At 44.4% G+C, this 15,434-nt stretch overlaps 1 protein-coding gene across 15 annotated transcripts in view; it reads left to right on the forward strand.

The window, feature by feature from the left end:
- The window catches only part of LOC136520602 (transcription factor PHYTOCHROME INTERACTING FACTOR-LIKE 13-like), a 57,310-nt gene that overhangs the window by 20,119 nt on the left and 21,757 nt on the right, over positions 1 to 15,434 (forward strand). For 4 of the 15 annotated variants that reach the window (XM_066514230.1, XM_066514209.1, XM_066514273.1 and 1 more), the window contains exon 9: positions 6,987 to 7,055. The exons of 9 other annotated variants lie outside the window; for them this stretch is intronic. In XM_066514230.1, coding sequence (XP_066370327.1) covers positions 6,987 to 7,055 — 69 coding nt within the window. Of the gene's footprint in view, positions 1 to 6,986; positions 7,056 to 15,434 lie in introns of those variants that run through there. 2 more of the 15 variants (XM_066514250.1, XM_066514326.1) reach the window with 2 other exon arrangements.

Below are 15,434 nucleotides of genomic sequence, written 5' to 3' on the forward strand. Positions count from 1 at the left end.
TTAAGGAGACCATCCATGTGGATCATGAGGGCTACGACCGCATGGAGGCCTACTACAAGGCACATGAAAGCAAGCCGAAGGATGAGATTGTAGATCTAAGAGACAAGGTTGGAGACTTTGGGCTCCACAATGACTACTTAGACTGCAAGGTGCTTGAGCTTGAGGATGCCCTCGAGCGCAAGAAGGGGTGCCTGAGTGACCACATTGAGATGGAGAAGAGGTATGGTTTTAGGAAGATGATGCTAGAGAGCCATTGCAACATGTTGGAGAGGGAGGTGGTTCCATTGAGTGTTAACACCGCTCACAACCAGCGCCACCTTATTGAGTACATGAAGTACATGAAGTTCCAGAAAGATAGGGCAGATAGGATAAGCCAAGCATGGGTTGACGCCAACATCATGCGAGTCAAGGAGTTTAAGGAGATGCAGAAGTTCCTACCCCCTGAGTCATGCAAGAGGCCATGTAAGGAGTCCTTCTAGGTTGAGCCCATGAAGCTTAATCTGAAGGCATGCCCTTCTGAGGACTACCCTGAGGCCCTGAAGACCGAGCAGTTGGAGGAGGCCCTAGAGTACATCTCGAGGATGCACCGCACCGATGTAGAGCTCCAGGCGATGGATGCTAGCACTTCACCACCACCTAGCTAGAGTTAGCTTCCTAGTGATGCTCTAATAATGTAGCAGTCATAGTGTTCATGATGAGCCCTATGTGGCTATGAGACATGACTCACTTTTAGGAGTAGAGTAGAATGTCCCACTTTTGAAGCCTACCTGCATGTAGTGCTATTCCCCATGAGTTTCTAGTGTATCTGCTAGAGACATCACCATGTAATAAACTCATATAATGAATGTTTAGATCTTAATGTTTCTTATGGTTGTTCCTACTTCTTTGCTTGAGTGTATGGCTAGAATTAAATTATTAATTGAATTGCTAATAAATCATCTAACCACTTAATAACAACTTGTAACCTAACGTTTACAACAAAGATGTCGTGTTGCCGCTTAGAACATCTGAACCGTCGCTCTCCGTCCCTCATGTCTGCTGGCCATGGTCATGGTCATGGTCGTGGCCATGGGCATGGAGGAGGACACGCTGTAGCCTGTGTTGCCCTCAACCTCAAGGAGGAGGTACCACTTGATGGAGAGCAGCACATGGAGAAGCCCATCCTAGAGGAGCCAGGCATAGCCCAACCTAGGGGTGATGATGCTCCACCACCTCCACCACTTCTATCTAAGGTGATGGAATGCCTAACACATCTCATGGAGACACTAGCTAAGGGGCTATTGTGCCACAATGGGGGACCACCCAATGACTTTCAGAGGAAGTTGGAGGGTTTCCTCAAGCTGAGGCCCCCTACCTTCGATAGCTCTAATGATGATCCCATCACCGTTGAGGACTGGCTGCGTGAGATGGAGAAGGAGCTGGACCTAACCACTTGCTCCGACAAGGAGGAGTGTGTTGGAGTCACAGCCCACCAGGTCACTGGTGCCGTATGTGCGTGGTGGGACAGCTACTGTGACACCCACGCTGACCCCATGCACATCTCTTGGGAGGAGTTCACCGAAGCCTTCCGTGAGCACCACGTGCCCAAGGGCGTGATGGATGCCAAAGGGGAAGAGTTTCACAACATTTCCTAGGGATCCTAGAAGATCCAGGAGTATGCCAACCGCTTCACTCGCATGATGAGGTTTGCTCCTGGTGAGATAGACTCTGAGAAGAACATGTACTTCTTCAAGAAGGTTTTGAACACATGCCTCAAGGTGGCCCTCTCAGGTCATACCTGCTACACCCTCCATGAGATGATCAATAAGGTACTAGTAAGGGAGAGGGATCGTCTAGAGGCTAACGCCCTCTACAAGGAGAAGAAGCATCGGTCCAAGAGCACCTCTCGCATCTCAGCATCTTAGAGGCCACGTGCTCATGCGTCCTTGCAGCCTCGCCCTCATGCCTTCTAGGGGGCCACACCTACTTTGAGCCATGGAGGTGGTACCCACACCACCAACTACCACTGCCTAGCTTAGAGCCACCCTTCTCAGAGCCCTAGCATGTGGAAGACTACTACACCCACCACCACAGGCAGCGTGCCCTTCACTTGCTTCAACTATGTCAGTCGAGCCACAAGGTCACTGACTACCTCATGAAGAATGCCACACCACCTACTCTGACACTAGCGAGATAGGCTTCGGTTCAAGGTACGCCACACAAGAATGTTGCTAGAGCCGCCCGTGGTCGCCTCACCCACCTGACCGCAGAGGACGCCAGAACACCCCCAACGTGGTGTGTGGTATGTTCATTGTGCATGGAGCTATAGCTTCGGTATTGTTTGATTTAGATGCTACCTATTCTTACATATCCACCAAGTTTGCATGAGAGCATAGTATACTAGTGACTCCATGCAAGGACCCTATAGACACTAGTTCACCCTTGGGACACATTATATGCATAAAAGATGTTAGGGAGTGAGCATCATCATTGAGGGTCACCCATTTCTAGATGATCTTACCTTGCTTCTCTCTGATGGACTAGATGTCATACTAGGGATGGACTGGCTGACTCAACACAAGGGAGTAATATCTTGCTCACCATGGTATGTGAAGATAATGCACCCGAGTGGTCACGCAATTCGATGCGAGCCCAACCTTGAGAAGACGGTTTCCATGTTGTGTGCCGTGGAAGCCAAGTCAGTTGAGGAGGTTCCCATAGTATGTGAGTACCCTTATGTGTTCCCTGAAGAGCTGCTAGGTATGCCACCTGACCGGGATGTGGAGTTTGTGATCGACCTTCTACCTGGTATGGGACCTATTACTAAGAGGCCCAATCGCATGTCAGTTGACGAGCTAGAGGAACTCAAGAAATAGCTCAAGGAGTTGTCTGACAAGGGGTACATTAGGCCTAGTGCTTCACCTTGGGGTTCCCCTGTCTTGTTTGTGAAGAAGAAGGATGGTTCCATGAGAACGTGCATTAACTATCAGAACTTGAATGCCATGACTGTCAAGAACAAGTACCCACTGCCAAGGATATATGATCTACTAGACTAGCTGAGGAATGCCAAGTTCTTTTCCAAGATTGATCTTCAATCTAGGTACCATCAGATGAATGTTAGGACTAAGGATATTCCCAAGACAACCTTTGTCACTAGGTATGGGTAGTATGAGTTCACCGTTGTGTCCTTTGGACTCACCAATGCCCCTGCCTACTTCATGAATATGATGAACAAGGTGTTCATGGAGGAACTGGATAAGTTTGTGGTGGTATTCATCGATGACATTCTTGTCTATTTAGCCACTATAGAAGAACATGAGCAACATCTGAGAGTAGTGCTAGAGAAGCTGAGACAAAATCAGTTGTACACCAAGTTCAGCAAGTGCAAATTTTGGCTTGAAGAAGTCACCTTCTTGGGTCACATTCTCACTACTGAGGGAGTAGCTATTGATCCCAATAAGATAGAAGTTGTAAAAGAATGAGAACAACCCTGTAATGTGACTGATATCCGATGTTTTCTTGGGTTGGCAGGATATTACTGCCGCTTCATTGAGAACTTTTCCAAGATAGCCAAGTCGATGACCAACCTTCTGAAGAACACCAATGAGTTTGAGTGGACACATGAGTGTGAGCAAAGCTTCTAGACCTTGAAACAGAAGCTTACCACCACTCCTATGTTAGCATTGCCTGACATTCAACAAGACTTTGTGGTCTACTATGATGCATCCAGATAGGGACTTGGCTGTATTCTGATGCAAAATGGGAGAGTTATAGCTTATCCTTCCCGTCAGCTAAAAGACCATGAGCAACTCTACCCTACCCATGATCTTGAGCTTGCAGCTATTGTGCATGCCCTGAAGATCTGGAGACACTATCTGATCGGGAACAAATGTGACATCTACACCAATCACAAGAGTCTAAAGTACTTTTTCACTCAAGAGGATCTGAACATGAGATAGCGCCGATGGCTAGAGCTGATTAAGGACTACAACCTAGAGATACACTATCACCTAGGGAAAGCTAATGTAGTCGCAGATGCCTTAAGCCATAAGGGCTATTGCCATAGTCTGATGACAGAAGCCATACCATCAGAGCTGAGTCAAGAGATGGAGGACCTTCGACTCGAAATCCTACCAAAGGGAATGCTAAATGAGCTTCGAGGGTGGTACAATCTTGAAGATTGAATCCACAAAGCCCAGCAAGAATGCCCCAAAATCTGGGAAATCCAAGAGCTTATGGAGCTAGGCAAGTGTCCCAAGTTTAGAGAAGATGAACATGGAGTGTACTGGTATAAGGATAGAATCTGAGTACCCTCTGACATAGCCTTGCAAGAGGAGATCCTAGCCAAGGGTCATGACTCTAAATATTGTATCTACCCAGGAAGTACCAAGATGTATGCCGACTTGAAGAAACTTTTCTGGTGGAAGAATATGAAAGCTGATGTTGCAGGGCATGTCACGCATTGTGACATCTATAATAGGATCAAGGCCAAAAACCAAAGACCAACAGGACTGTTGAAGCCCTTAGATGTTCTAATGTGGAAGTGGGAAAGCGTATCCATGGACTTTATAGTGGGTTTACCTCGAACCCCGAAAGGCCATGACTTGATCTAGGTAATTGTTGATAGATTGACCAAGGTAGCTCACTTCATAGCTATGAGGAAAGATTACATAACTGAGAAGCTCATAGATCTTTATGTGGATAACATTCTCAGGCTTCGTGGAGCCCCTATGAGCATAGTGTCTGATCGAGGGACGTAATATGTGTCCAAGTTCTGGAAGAGTCTCCAAAAGGCAATTGGGACTCGACTAGATTACATCACCACTTACCACCCTCAGATGGATGGCCAGATAGAGAGAGTGAATTAGATCTTGGAGGATATGCTCTGAGCTTGTGTTTTGAAATATGGGTCCGATTGGGAGAAGAGTTTGCCACACATAGAGTTTTCTTACAACAATAGTTACCAGGCTAGTCTCAAGATGTCACCATTTGAGGCCTTGTATGGGAGGAAGTGTAGGACCCTTTGATGTGGTCAGAAGTCAGGGAGAGATCGTTCTTTGGCCCCTCAAAGATCAAGGATGCCGAGGAAGGAGTCGCCCAAGTGCAAGAGAATCTAAGGATTTCTCAAAGCTGGCAGAAGAGTTACGTAGATAAAAGGCATAGAGACCTTTAGTTCAAAGTTGGGGACTACGTTTATCTCAAAGTCTCCCCACTAAGAGGCACCATTAGGTTCCATGTGAAAGGGAAGTTGTCATCAAGGTATGTAGGACCTTACCGGATTTATCAGAGAGTTGGCAAGCTAGCCTACGAGTTGGAACTGCCTATGGAATTGACCGGAGTGCACCCAGTGTTCCATGTATCCCAACTATGCAAGTGCTTGAAGCTACTAGATGAGCAAGTACCTATAGAGGCACTCAATTTATAGGACACTCTAGAGTACAAGGAGCACCCAATACAGATACTTGATAGAGACGAGAAGGAAACTAGAAGCATGATTATACCTATGTGCAAGGTTCAGTGGAGCAACCACACCGAACGAGAAACTACTTGGGAGAAAGAGTCAGAACTTTGGATGCTTTACCCCTACCTCTTTGAAAGGCACGTCTCACCTTAAATCTTGGGATGAGATTCCTATGAGGGGGGAGGACTGTAACAACCTAGGTTTTCCAATACCCAAAAATCTGAACTTAAAAATTTTTCTAACAAAACCCATGCATGGTGAGTGTGCATACTAGCAAACCATCCATGTAGTTGCACAAGTAGAACCAAGTTAGCGTGATTGAGCATTTTGCATTTAATTCAACTTGTGAGTTGCTTCTTCATGATTTTATGTGATGTAATAAAATCAATCCAACCTTTATAAATAAATTGTTTGTGTGAGTTGCCAACCCTTGGCTTGGACCCTAGGACCCTAGATGGCCTCTGGTGGACCCCACTATGATGTAGATATGTTGGCAACACATATATACATGCATAGGAGTAGTGTGGAAATAGAAATAGAAATAGAAAAAGGATCAGAAAAAGGAAGAAAAGGGAAAAGGGAAAAGAAGTCTAGCTGCAGAAGCTAGCCCAGCCCCACCGGCCCAGCTCACGCCCGCACCTGCGCATGCACCGCCACCATAGCTGGCCTCGCCCGAGCCCTTTCACCTTGCCTTGACACCCTTGCTGTGTTCGCTGGAGCACCTAGAAGCTGTAGAAGACCCGCTCAGGCTGTGCCAACACCTCCACCGCCGCTTGCCACGACACCTATGCCGAGCACTCGAGCCTCCAAGTCACCGTCCTTGGCCCACTGTGAAGTTCTCCATGACCACATGATGCCATGGACCCCCTTAGCTACCCCTCCGAGCTACCACAGCGCGAGAATGGCTAAGCTCGTCGCTAGTGAGAGCATCACCATGAGAGAGAGGGAGGCAGCCACACCCTTTGCGTGGACCTGCCTGCACACAGCGCACCATGAGCTAGAGAGAGGAGACGGAGAGGTGGATGCGGTCCACCGTGGACCGTGCCTGTGGTCCATGAACCCGCACGACGCAGTCCACCATGGACCAACCCCCATGGACTGAGACCAGTAGCGGCCTGCTTGCGCCATGTGGCCACCTATGCGCATGACATATGTTCGGGCCCAGCCTAGCCCAGACTAGCCCATGGCTCGGCCCATTAGGCTTAGTCAATGATGACCGTTGACCTGACCCCACCTGTCAGTCACTGTTGACCGCGAACCTCACCTGTCAGTGACCATATTCCCCGCGTCCAATCACGTGCTGACACATGTCCTTCACTGTTCAAAATTCTTATTTTTCTTTTTTAGAAAATAATTTAAACATAGAAAATTCATAGGAAATTCATACAACCTCAGAAAAATATGAAACCAGTGCCCCATTTTTTCTAAAAATGAGCTTTATGTTATAGGCTTGTGTTTGAGTGCATTTGGATCTTTTGGATTTCTATTGCTTCTTTGTGATCATCTATAGGAGTCACTTATCGTGACTATATGTCTTGTTTGATAGACCCAGGGGAGCCACAGACTAAGGAGCATGACCCTGACTACATAGAGAAGCTTGGAGATGACCTACCAGGTGCCATGTCCCACTCAACCTTGTAGAATCCTATTAGACATGCTACAATGTAGATGCTAGTGCTTTACTTTTAAGCAAATGATCTATGATTGGTTGCATTGTAGAATTGCTTGTGAGCCATTACCTTGTCGCAACCTATACCCCTACACACCCACTGTTAAGTTAGACGCTCACTTAGTTACTTGCTACTACTTCTACTATGCATTATATCTGTGATGTGATGCTTGGTGGAGGATTGTATGTGAGTGGTTAAGGCACTGGGTGCCGGTAATGTGGTAACAACCGAGGAGATCTTGGCATGCGTTTTAGGTGTGTGGTGAGGGTTGAGTCGATCGGGTAGGATCTTACGATGAGTCATTGGATGAGTCATGCTAGGGGGTGCGTCCTAGGCATCCCCTATGACTGTTACCTGTGGCCGGTGCATTTGAGATGAGGAGATACCGAGGTGGAGTGTCTTTGTGGGATGAAGCCCCGGGATGGAGGTGTCGTTGAGGCATGGGGTGTTGGTTATCACCTTTGAGAAGATATCCTGTCCGGTCCCCCTAAGGACTAGTATGTCGAGAGAATCGAATCATAGGACCGTACATACACACCACTCGCTCCTGAATGGATGGGGGACGATTACCCGACCAGCTAGGATGGTGCCACTACTGCTAGGTTAGAAGTGGATAGTGTAGGGAGGTATGTGTGTATGGCCCACACCCTCCTAAGATAGCGTAGTGACCTATGGGGGCCCGGTACTACATCTCACAGTCTCAGCATGCCGGTGGACACTAGGGTGGCCTAGGGCAGAGTGGTAGGTTGGCACCATATCGGTTGGGAGGCAGTCGATATCAGCCTTGGAGGGGCACCGCCGATGATGGTGATCTTGTGGTTCTAGGTGTACATGTTCTATATAGCTGATCGATCTATACGTATAGCTGTGTCCTCGGATATGGACATTCCTATGACCTATGCTTCCCTTGATTAGTGAGTGGAGTCCTTTCTTCTCTCCCCCTAGGTTCTTGTGTTTGTTTCTGGCTTTAGCCGATGAGGCAAGGTACGAGCAAGAGTCATCCTTGTCACCTAGAGAGTGTGAGAGTGGTTAGATATGTGTGATGGTATGGGTGAACGTTGTGACAGAACTGCCCAATTTATACAAGATCAAGTACGACTATCCCCGTTAAACATATTGATGTGCACATACTTTCACTTATATAAACCCAGTAGTCCACCGAGTGTCACGAAGGACCTTGGTAAATCAACATCACAACCAAGATTACACGATTAAGCAAATACACATCATATACATAGAGTTGCAGCGGAAAAAATGTTTACCATGAGTTCACAAATAATAATACAAGTTTGGGTTTCAAAACCAATTAGTGAAAACAACATAGCTTTCAACTGATTACAATAATATAAGTTCTAAATACATTGCTAGCATATGGGACATCCTCTGACAAAAGCATATAGATAAGAACACTATATAGAGTTGCCGAGCCCACTGGCAGTTAGCCACCATCTTCTGTAGGCCGAGAACTTCACCTGCAACATGGTGGGATAAACCCTGAGTACTTGAATGTACTCAGCTAGACTTACCCGTCATAAACCAAAAATAAAGTGACACCAAGGAGTATGTAAGGCTTTATCGGGGGAGTTAGCTTGACAACATTTTGCATAAAAGCTAAATTAACATAACTTTGAGATTTAATACCTTTAACATCAAATTGAATACCAATTCAATTAAGCATCTCTAGATTAGCACCTGTACTAGAGCAATCATGTGATTAAGCTAACAAGCATTAGTAACTATATTCCATGTATTCATTTGAGCAACATCATAACCATCAAGTTCCATCAATTAATGCTACGTTGCCGCTGCTCAGTCAAGTTCTCACTATCTGAGAGAGACGGTGAATCGAATCGATTCCAACCAGTTGGGGAGTTATTCCTAATAGAAACCCATATTTCCCCCATGGGGGTTGCGTCGGGTCACCTTTGGTACAACTCAGGTACAGTTGTGGGTCCAATCAGTGTCGCACCCTCAAGGATACTGCTAGTCTGACAAGAAGTTTAGGCCTGGCCTGCCCTAGGACTCATGTCACTGGCTCCCCACACATTCTTACTTCCTCTAGTGTGTGCACTTTCACTTACTGGGTTCTGACCTGAGTTGAGCTACTCGGCTTCGTGGTCGGAATGGCTTATCCTTCCAACTAAGTGCTAGGCATGCGTTCAATATGACATGAGGACGTATAGCGTATCGGTCCTTAACTGACATAGATAGGGATAAATAGGCACCAACACCTCTATGCCTTGTTGCTGCTCTATCACAATCCCGCCCAGTCTCCTTTTATTCATCAACACATGGTTATTTTCATGATAGCAATTATAGCCAACTGTGACCAGATATCTACCTATATCTTGTAGCTGATAGGAAATCACTTGACTTGTACCGGACTAAGCATGGCTAAGCATATATTCGATCCTGGACCTACATAGGATTCAAGATATATTTATCTAGTCAAGGAAAGTATATGCAGCAAGTGGTTCCAATCAACCCCTAGTACTTAATGCATCAACATAAAAGGACTCAAGTTGATATTTATAAAACATAGGAGGCTTAGAATGCTCTGGGGCTTGCCTGGGATCCGACACAAGTCAGATCAGTTAGTTTGCACCGTCTTGGTGACATCTCCGGTCCTAGCACTTGCTTAGTCCTTCCATGTTTAGGATAGGTCCACTATACACCATCTTAAGGTTAGGCTCCAATATCACGTCCTTCACGTGGTTCATAGTGATTAATTTAATCACTATGAAAAAGACAAATTGCTATTGCAAGAAAACATGTAAGAGCAAGATAAATCTAAAACTCAACATTTTCTATAAACATATAGCCATATTATGTATCAACATGATATAACAACATCATACAAAGGTTGTGGAACCACATTTTACATTTTTACATAATTATATTATTTATAAACCATTTAATAAGCATTAAACAAGTTCAATCAATAACTCAGTCATATTTCATCCAATGAATATGAAATTTTTACCATAGTAGACATGTGACATCAGCAGCCTACCATAAAAATTTCATAGCAATTGGAGCACCACGACTTTAGATATGAGAATAACAAGCAAAACAAGCTAAATTTACCTATTTAACAAGACTAAATCAAAACAGTACAAAAACAGTACACAACTAGCATGTTTAATATTTTTATTAGCTAGAGCATATCATAACAAGATTAACACTACTAGAATTACTATTTTTGGAATTCTATAACTCAAGATATGCATCTGTCCAACTTAAAAGCATTTTTAAAAGCACTTTACAAGAATAAATAAAACAGCAGAAACTTTCTACTAACACATATCATATTATAACTCTACTACATAGATCTACTCTCAAGGATTCCAAAAAGTCTTCATTTGCTATTTTATGATTTTCTATGATTTATTATGATTTTCCAAAGTTTCAGCCATAAAAGAAAAACAAATTTGCACCGAGGACCCCAAACTTTCACAAAAATAGATTCCAGCAAAATGGTCCTTCTAGGAACTATTCACATGAGTCATGACTTCTGTAGAAAACCCCTTGAACTTGTTTCTATTTTAACACGAGGTCCTCCACGCCAATCAGAACAGAGGAGGCAGAGGAGGATCGTGGGTTAGTCGATTTTCGACCGGTGAGGTCATCCCTGGCATCGGGGAAACATTGGGGGAGCACCAGGGGGTCCACGTGCATCCATGGGATAGCTCGGCTTGGCCCGAGGTGGCCTTAGGTGGTGTGGCCATGGCAGCAGCGGCCCGACAGCCAACGAGGATGGGCTCGAGGTCAGCCAGCCTTGGCCAGCAGGGGCCAGCAGCGGCGGGGAGTACCTAGGGCCCTGAGCCCACCCGTAGGGCTGCCCGGCTTAGCTTGAGGTGGGCCAAGTCATCCTGGCCACGTGGCACTAGAGGCATAGCTCCGGCGGTGGTGGCGGCTCGACGATGGCGCCACTATTTTAATGTGAGGTCCTCCACGCCAATCAGAATAGAGCATGTGCACAGCGCTGGTAGTGAGTCATCATAGCTAGTGGAGCTAGCAGAGGATGAGTGAGGGGCGGTAGCCATAGAGCTTGGCTTGCTGGCAATGGCAGTTGGCTCTGCGTGTTCAGCCGAAGGTGATGGAGAGTGAGGCAAAGCAACTGGAGAGGCAGAGGGAACGAGTGAGGGAGGGGAGGAGCTTGGCGTCCACATCCAAGAGACAAGGGCGCGACCACATGACAGGGAGAGGGCACTCATCACTATGCAAGGCAAACACGTACCACACACACGGTGTCCTCTGGGGCATTTCTCTGAGCACGTGGAGGACGACGGCGTGGTCAGTGTGGGAAATGTTTTTGGGCCAGTTATGGGCCAAATTGGGCCTTGGTCCCATGAGCAAAGTTGAAGCCCATGAACTGCTCTACAACAATCATAAAGGGTGTGGAGCCATTAGAGCTATGGATTAGGAGATGATTAGATTCCAAGATAGCAGTGTCAATGCATTGACAACAATTAAGGGAACTCAATCTTGATGATCAAAATGAAGTCAAACTCCAGCCAAACTTCTCTGAGTTCTTCTCCATGGAGTTAACTCCAACTTCTATTTTTGGATCAAATCAGGTTTCTTAACAAAAACACAGGAACGCGACACATCAATCATCATTGCCACTGAAATCTCTAACTTAGAATATTTTTAAGGGCTAAAAACAGCAGTACATTCAATATTTGAGCATCTATTTGACTTATTTCCAAGCTGATTTGGCTCTTGATCCAAAAATAAAGTGTGCTACGCATAACTTAAACTTCAACTTCTGTTAAAGGTCAAACTTTATATCTAGTACTTAAATCATAGTTTCAACTTGGTCAAAGCAGCATCATGATAAACATTGGAATTAGGGTTTTCGACCAATTGAGGCATTTTCTTGACATTTGCTCAACATAAACCTTTCATGACTTTTGTTCTAGAGTTCAATTAGAGTCATTTGGGCAAGGTAGAAAGGTTTGGTAGACATCCCATGTTCCATTTGCTTAATGAAGCAATTTAAGCAAAATGTAACTTATCATTTCATGTGACTTTTTGGCTCCAAACTTCATGAAACTTTTCCAATGGTGGAGATAGATAGATATTAAGGTGATGCTCACAAAAGAGCAATGTTTAACACTACTCAAGCATACATTTGAAAAGGGTCAACAAGTAAGCAATGGTGTGTTGTCCAAATTTAAGTTGGGCTCATTTTCATAGATTTGACCTCAACACCTTCATCACCATTTTAGAGATAAGGAACTAAAGCTCCTGATTACCTCTTGATCTATCATGTTTGAGCTCAAACCCACTGCCTAACAAGTGGCTAACACCCGAGGTGTTACTATGCTCCCCTTATGAGAATCTCACCTCGAGATTCGGTGCGAAAGACTTTTAAGGGAAGGGAGGCATGTCATCCAATTTTCAATGTCTATGATAGCATTAGGTTACTTAGCTCCGAGCATTAGAGAGGCTAATTTGGTCAAGACATTCTCTGATACTTGTTCTTCGTAGTAAATTTTTGTCTGTAGAATTTCCTTCATTGACCCGATGAAGCATTATTACTTTGGGAGGAATCCAAGATAGCGCAGCGCTTCGTTGTTGGAATGCAGAAAGTGCTATGGAGCATAAACTAACTACTCATAAATATATGTTTCTCTAGTGGGTATAGCATGTATATGAATAATCATGCTCCACAAAACCCTTCTTGTCAGGAAACTGGCCTACTAGCGGAAGGTGTTTACGTCACTGGTGACTATTCAACCACTTAGATGCCAACTGAGGAAACACTACATAAAGTTCCATGTGTGCAGTTCTCTTTCTCTAATGACAACACTGTATTATCTGAGTCTATTGAGTGAGCAGTGAATGTGATAGCTGACTCTGTTGGCTCAGCATTTTTGACGATCATTAGTTAAGGGGATCCTCGTATCCAAGCAACAACAGTTATCTGGGTTGAATCTAATGCAATCTCTTGGGTAAAAACACACAGCAAGTACCAAAGGATGAGCCAATGTTAAAGATTGCTACTAAAAAGCAGAATAGTGATGCTCAAAGGACAATAGTGGTCGAGGATTTATTCACGAAGTTTGAAAAGCAGTCCTCTACCAAAGTAGCTTGAGTACAATATTCTTTCACGGTACAATTACAATCCAACAAAGCTTACTTGTTGAACTACTTTTGACATTGAAGCTTCCTTTCTAATGTCAATCAACAACTCAAGATCATAACCTAAAATCTATTGTTTGACACTTTTCAAATTGTTTTCGACTTGCAAAGGCACAAATTGACTTGTAGAACACCTTAACTGCTCAAGCATTGTTGATATGAGAGGGCAAAAGTAAGGCACAAAGGGGTGTAAGGAGTCTCCTCTAGGGCACCTAAAGGATTATCTAATGGCAAAACATTGACCATGTTGCTAATCTTGGCATCAATCACAAACACAACCTTCTAACATGAGGGATGATAGCAATCAATAGAGAAATCACAGATTCTGTACACCTTGGTTTTCAGTACATATCTCACAAACTACAAGTCCATTCCACACAAATTTTGGTAGGCATCTATACCCACGAGTCCTCTAACAACTGACAAAAATTCAGCTCAAACAGACACTGTTTGACTATCCAAATGAATTATCTACCAATACTGCTCTGTTCTGAAATTTTTAGTGTCCCCAAACTGGCAAAACATCTCTCAACTCTGATGCTTTACTCAACCAATGCTCAAACCAACTTCAGACATCGAAGTACCCCAAGTGAAGAATGAGCTCGCCAAGTTTTGTGACAATCCTACCATGTTTGAGCTTCTAATCACCGGCTTAAAGATAACTGGTTTGGTGCAATGAAAACTGGACATATTTCCTATTCTTCTTTTTCTTTGCATCACACATTGTGGAGTGTGTTTCGCACTCTCTAACTCTTTGTACAGAAGCAGCAGTAGCTTTCTCACTAAGGATGGAGGCTAGGGTTTTTCCTTACATGCCTCTTTGGAAACAACCTTAACCATTGATTTAGACACCAACTCAATGATACACAAGCACTAGACTTGTGGGTTGTTTTTGTAGGGCACAATGTATACTACATGTAGAGGGGAAGTCCGGCAAAGATAAGGGACCGTTTCTAACTATCCTCCTGTGCTTCATCCAATAGAGTCCTGAACAAATCCTTTGATAGCACCATATACATAATGATGCTGACCGAGACTAGGGACGTGCTTTCTCTAGCTCTTTACTTAGCTGATACAACATTTTGCACTATCTATGTGATGGTTCAAGATGGAATTGACTTGATCACAATGGCTCTGGAAGATAGAGTGCCACTCAGGCCGTTAGCTAGTTGATCAACTCCTTGTTGGTTATTGTTCTGTGAGACACAACCTTCATAGCTACCAAAGAGTCGTTACCTAGCCAGAGATTAACCTTCCTACTGGTAACTAATCAGTTATCTCTCAACACTAAAAAGATTCCAAATCTTCACTCTTGACAACAAGAATTGTGGTTGATGCATAAATAGATGGTCGCCATTGAAGTCAGCAGAAAAGGGTCACACCGAAGAAGGTCGGTTGATCATCTTGCACATAAAGGTCAAGACTTGGATAGAAAGCTCATAAGCACCAGGTGACCTATTACAGGACATAATATCCTAGTCCATTTATCATCTAATTGATAACTTGTCCAACTTTAAGTATTGTGTACCTTTCTGATCCAACGGGGATGACACAAGTTGCTCACTAGATGACCGATGTCATTATAGGGATAGTCAAGTAGAGTCACTTGTCTACCACCTCTTGTAGTCTGCTATTGTTTATGTTAGTGATCTGTTCTTCTAGGTTATCCTTTTTGCAACTTTAGAAGGAAACTCTACTACTTTTGGTCTGATATATGGATCTTTTAATTAGATATGGAGAGATAACCAAGGAAGAGCTCACGTTAAAATAACACATCAGTGTAGTTCCATAATGGACCATGATTAGAAACCTCGATACCAATGTGCACCCAGTAGCACAACCATGTGCTGGCCGGCCACAAGGAGGCCCTAGGTTCTATCGTGGCACCGTTAGTCATTAACCAAGACACCATTAGTAAACACACAACCAAAGTGAACTTTCATGTGGCATAGATTGGGTTGTAACAACAAGCACTATGAGTAAGCAAAGATAGTCACAAGGTTTGGACTCAACAAGGGGTGGTCCAAGGTAAAGACATGGCACAGGAGAAACATAGATTAACTAATGCAGACAACTAAGCATGAGACTCTTGCTTAAATTTCCACGCATATCTAGCTTCCACCAATATAGATCTCTAGAGAAAAGACTTCCATGGGATTTGGTCTTGTTGGGCA

This window comes from Miscanthus floridulus, chromosome 2 (assembly GCF_019320115.1).
Source record: "Miscanthus floridulus cultivar M001 chromosome 2, ASM1932011v1, whole genome shotgun sequence".
Classification (NCBI taxonomy): domain Eukaryota; kingdom Viridiplantae; phylum Streptophyta; class Magnoliopsida; order Poales; family Poaceae; genus Miscanthus; species Miscanthus floridulus.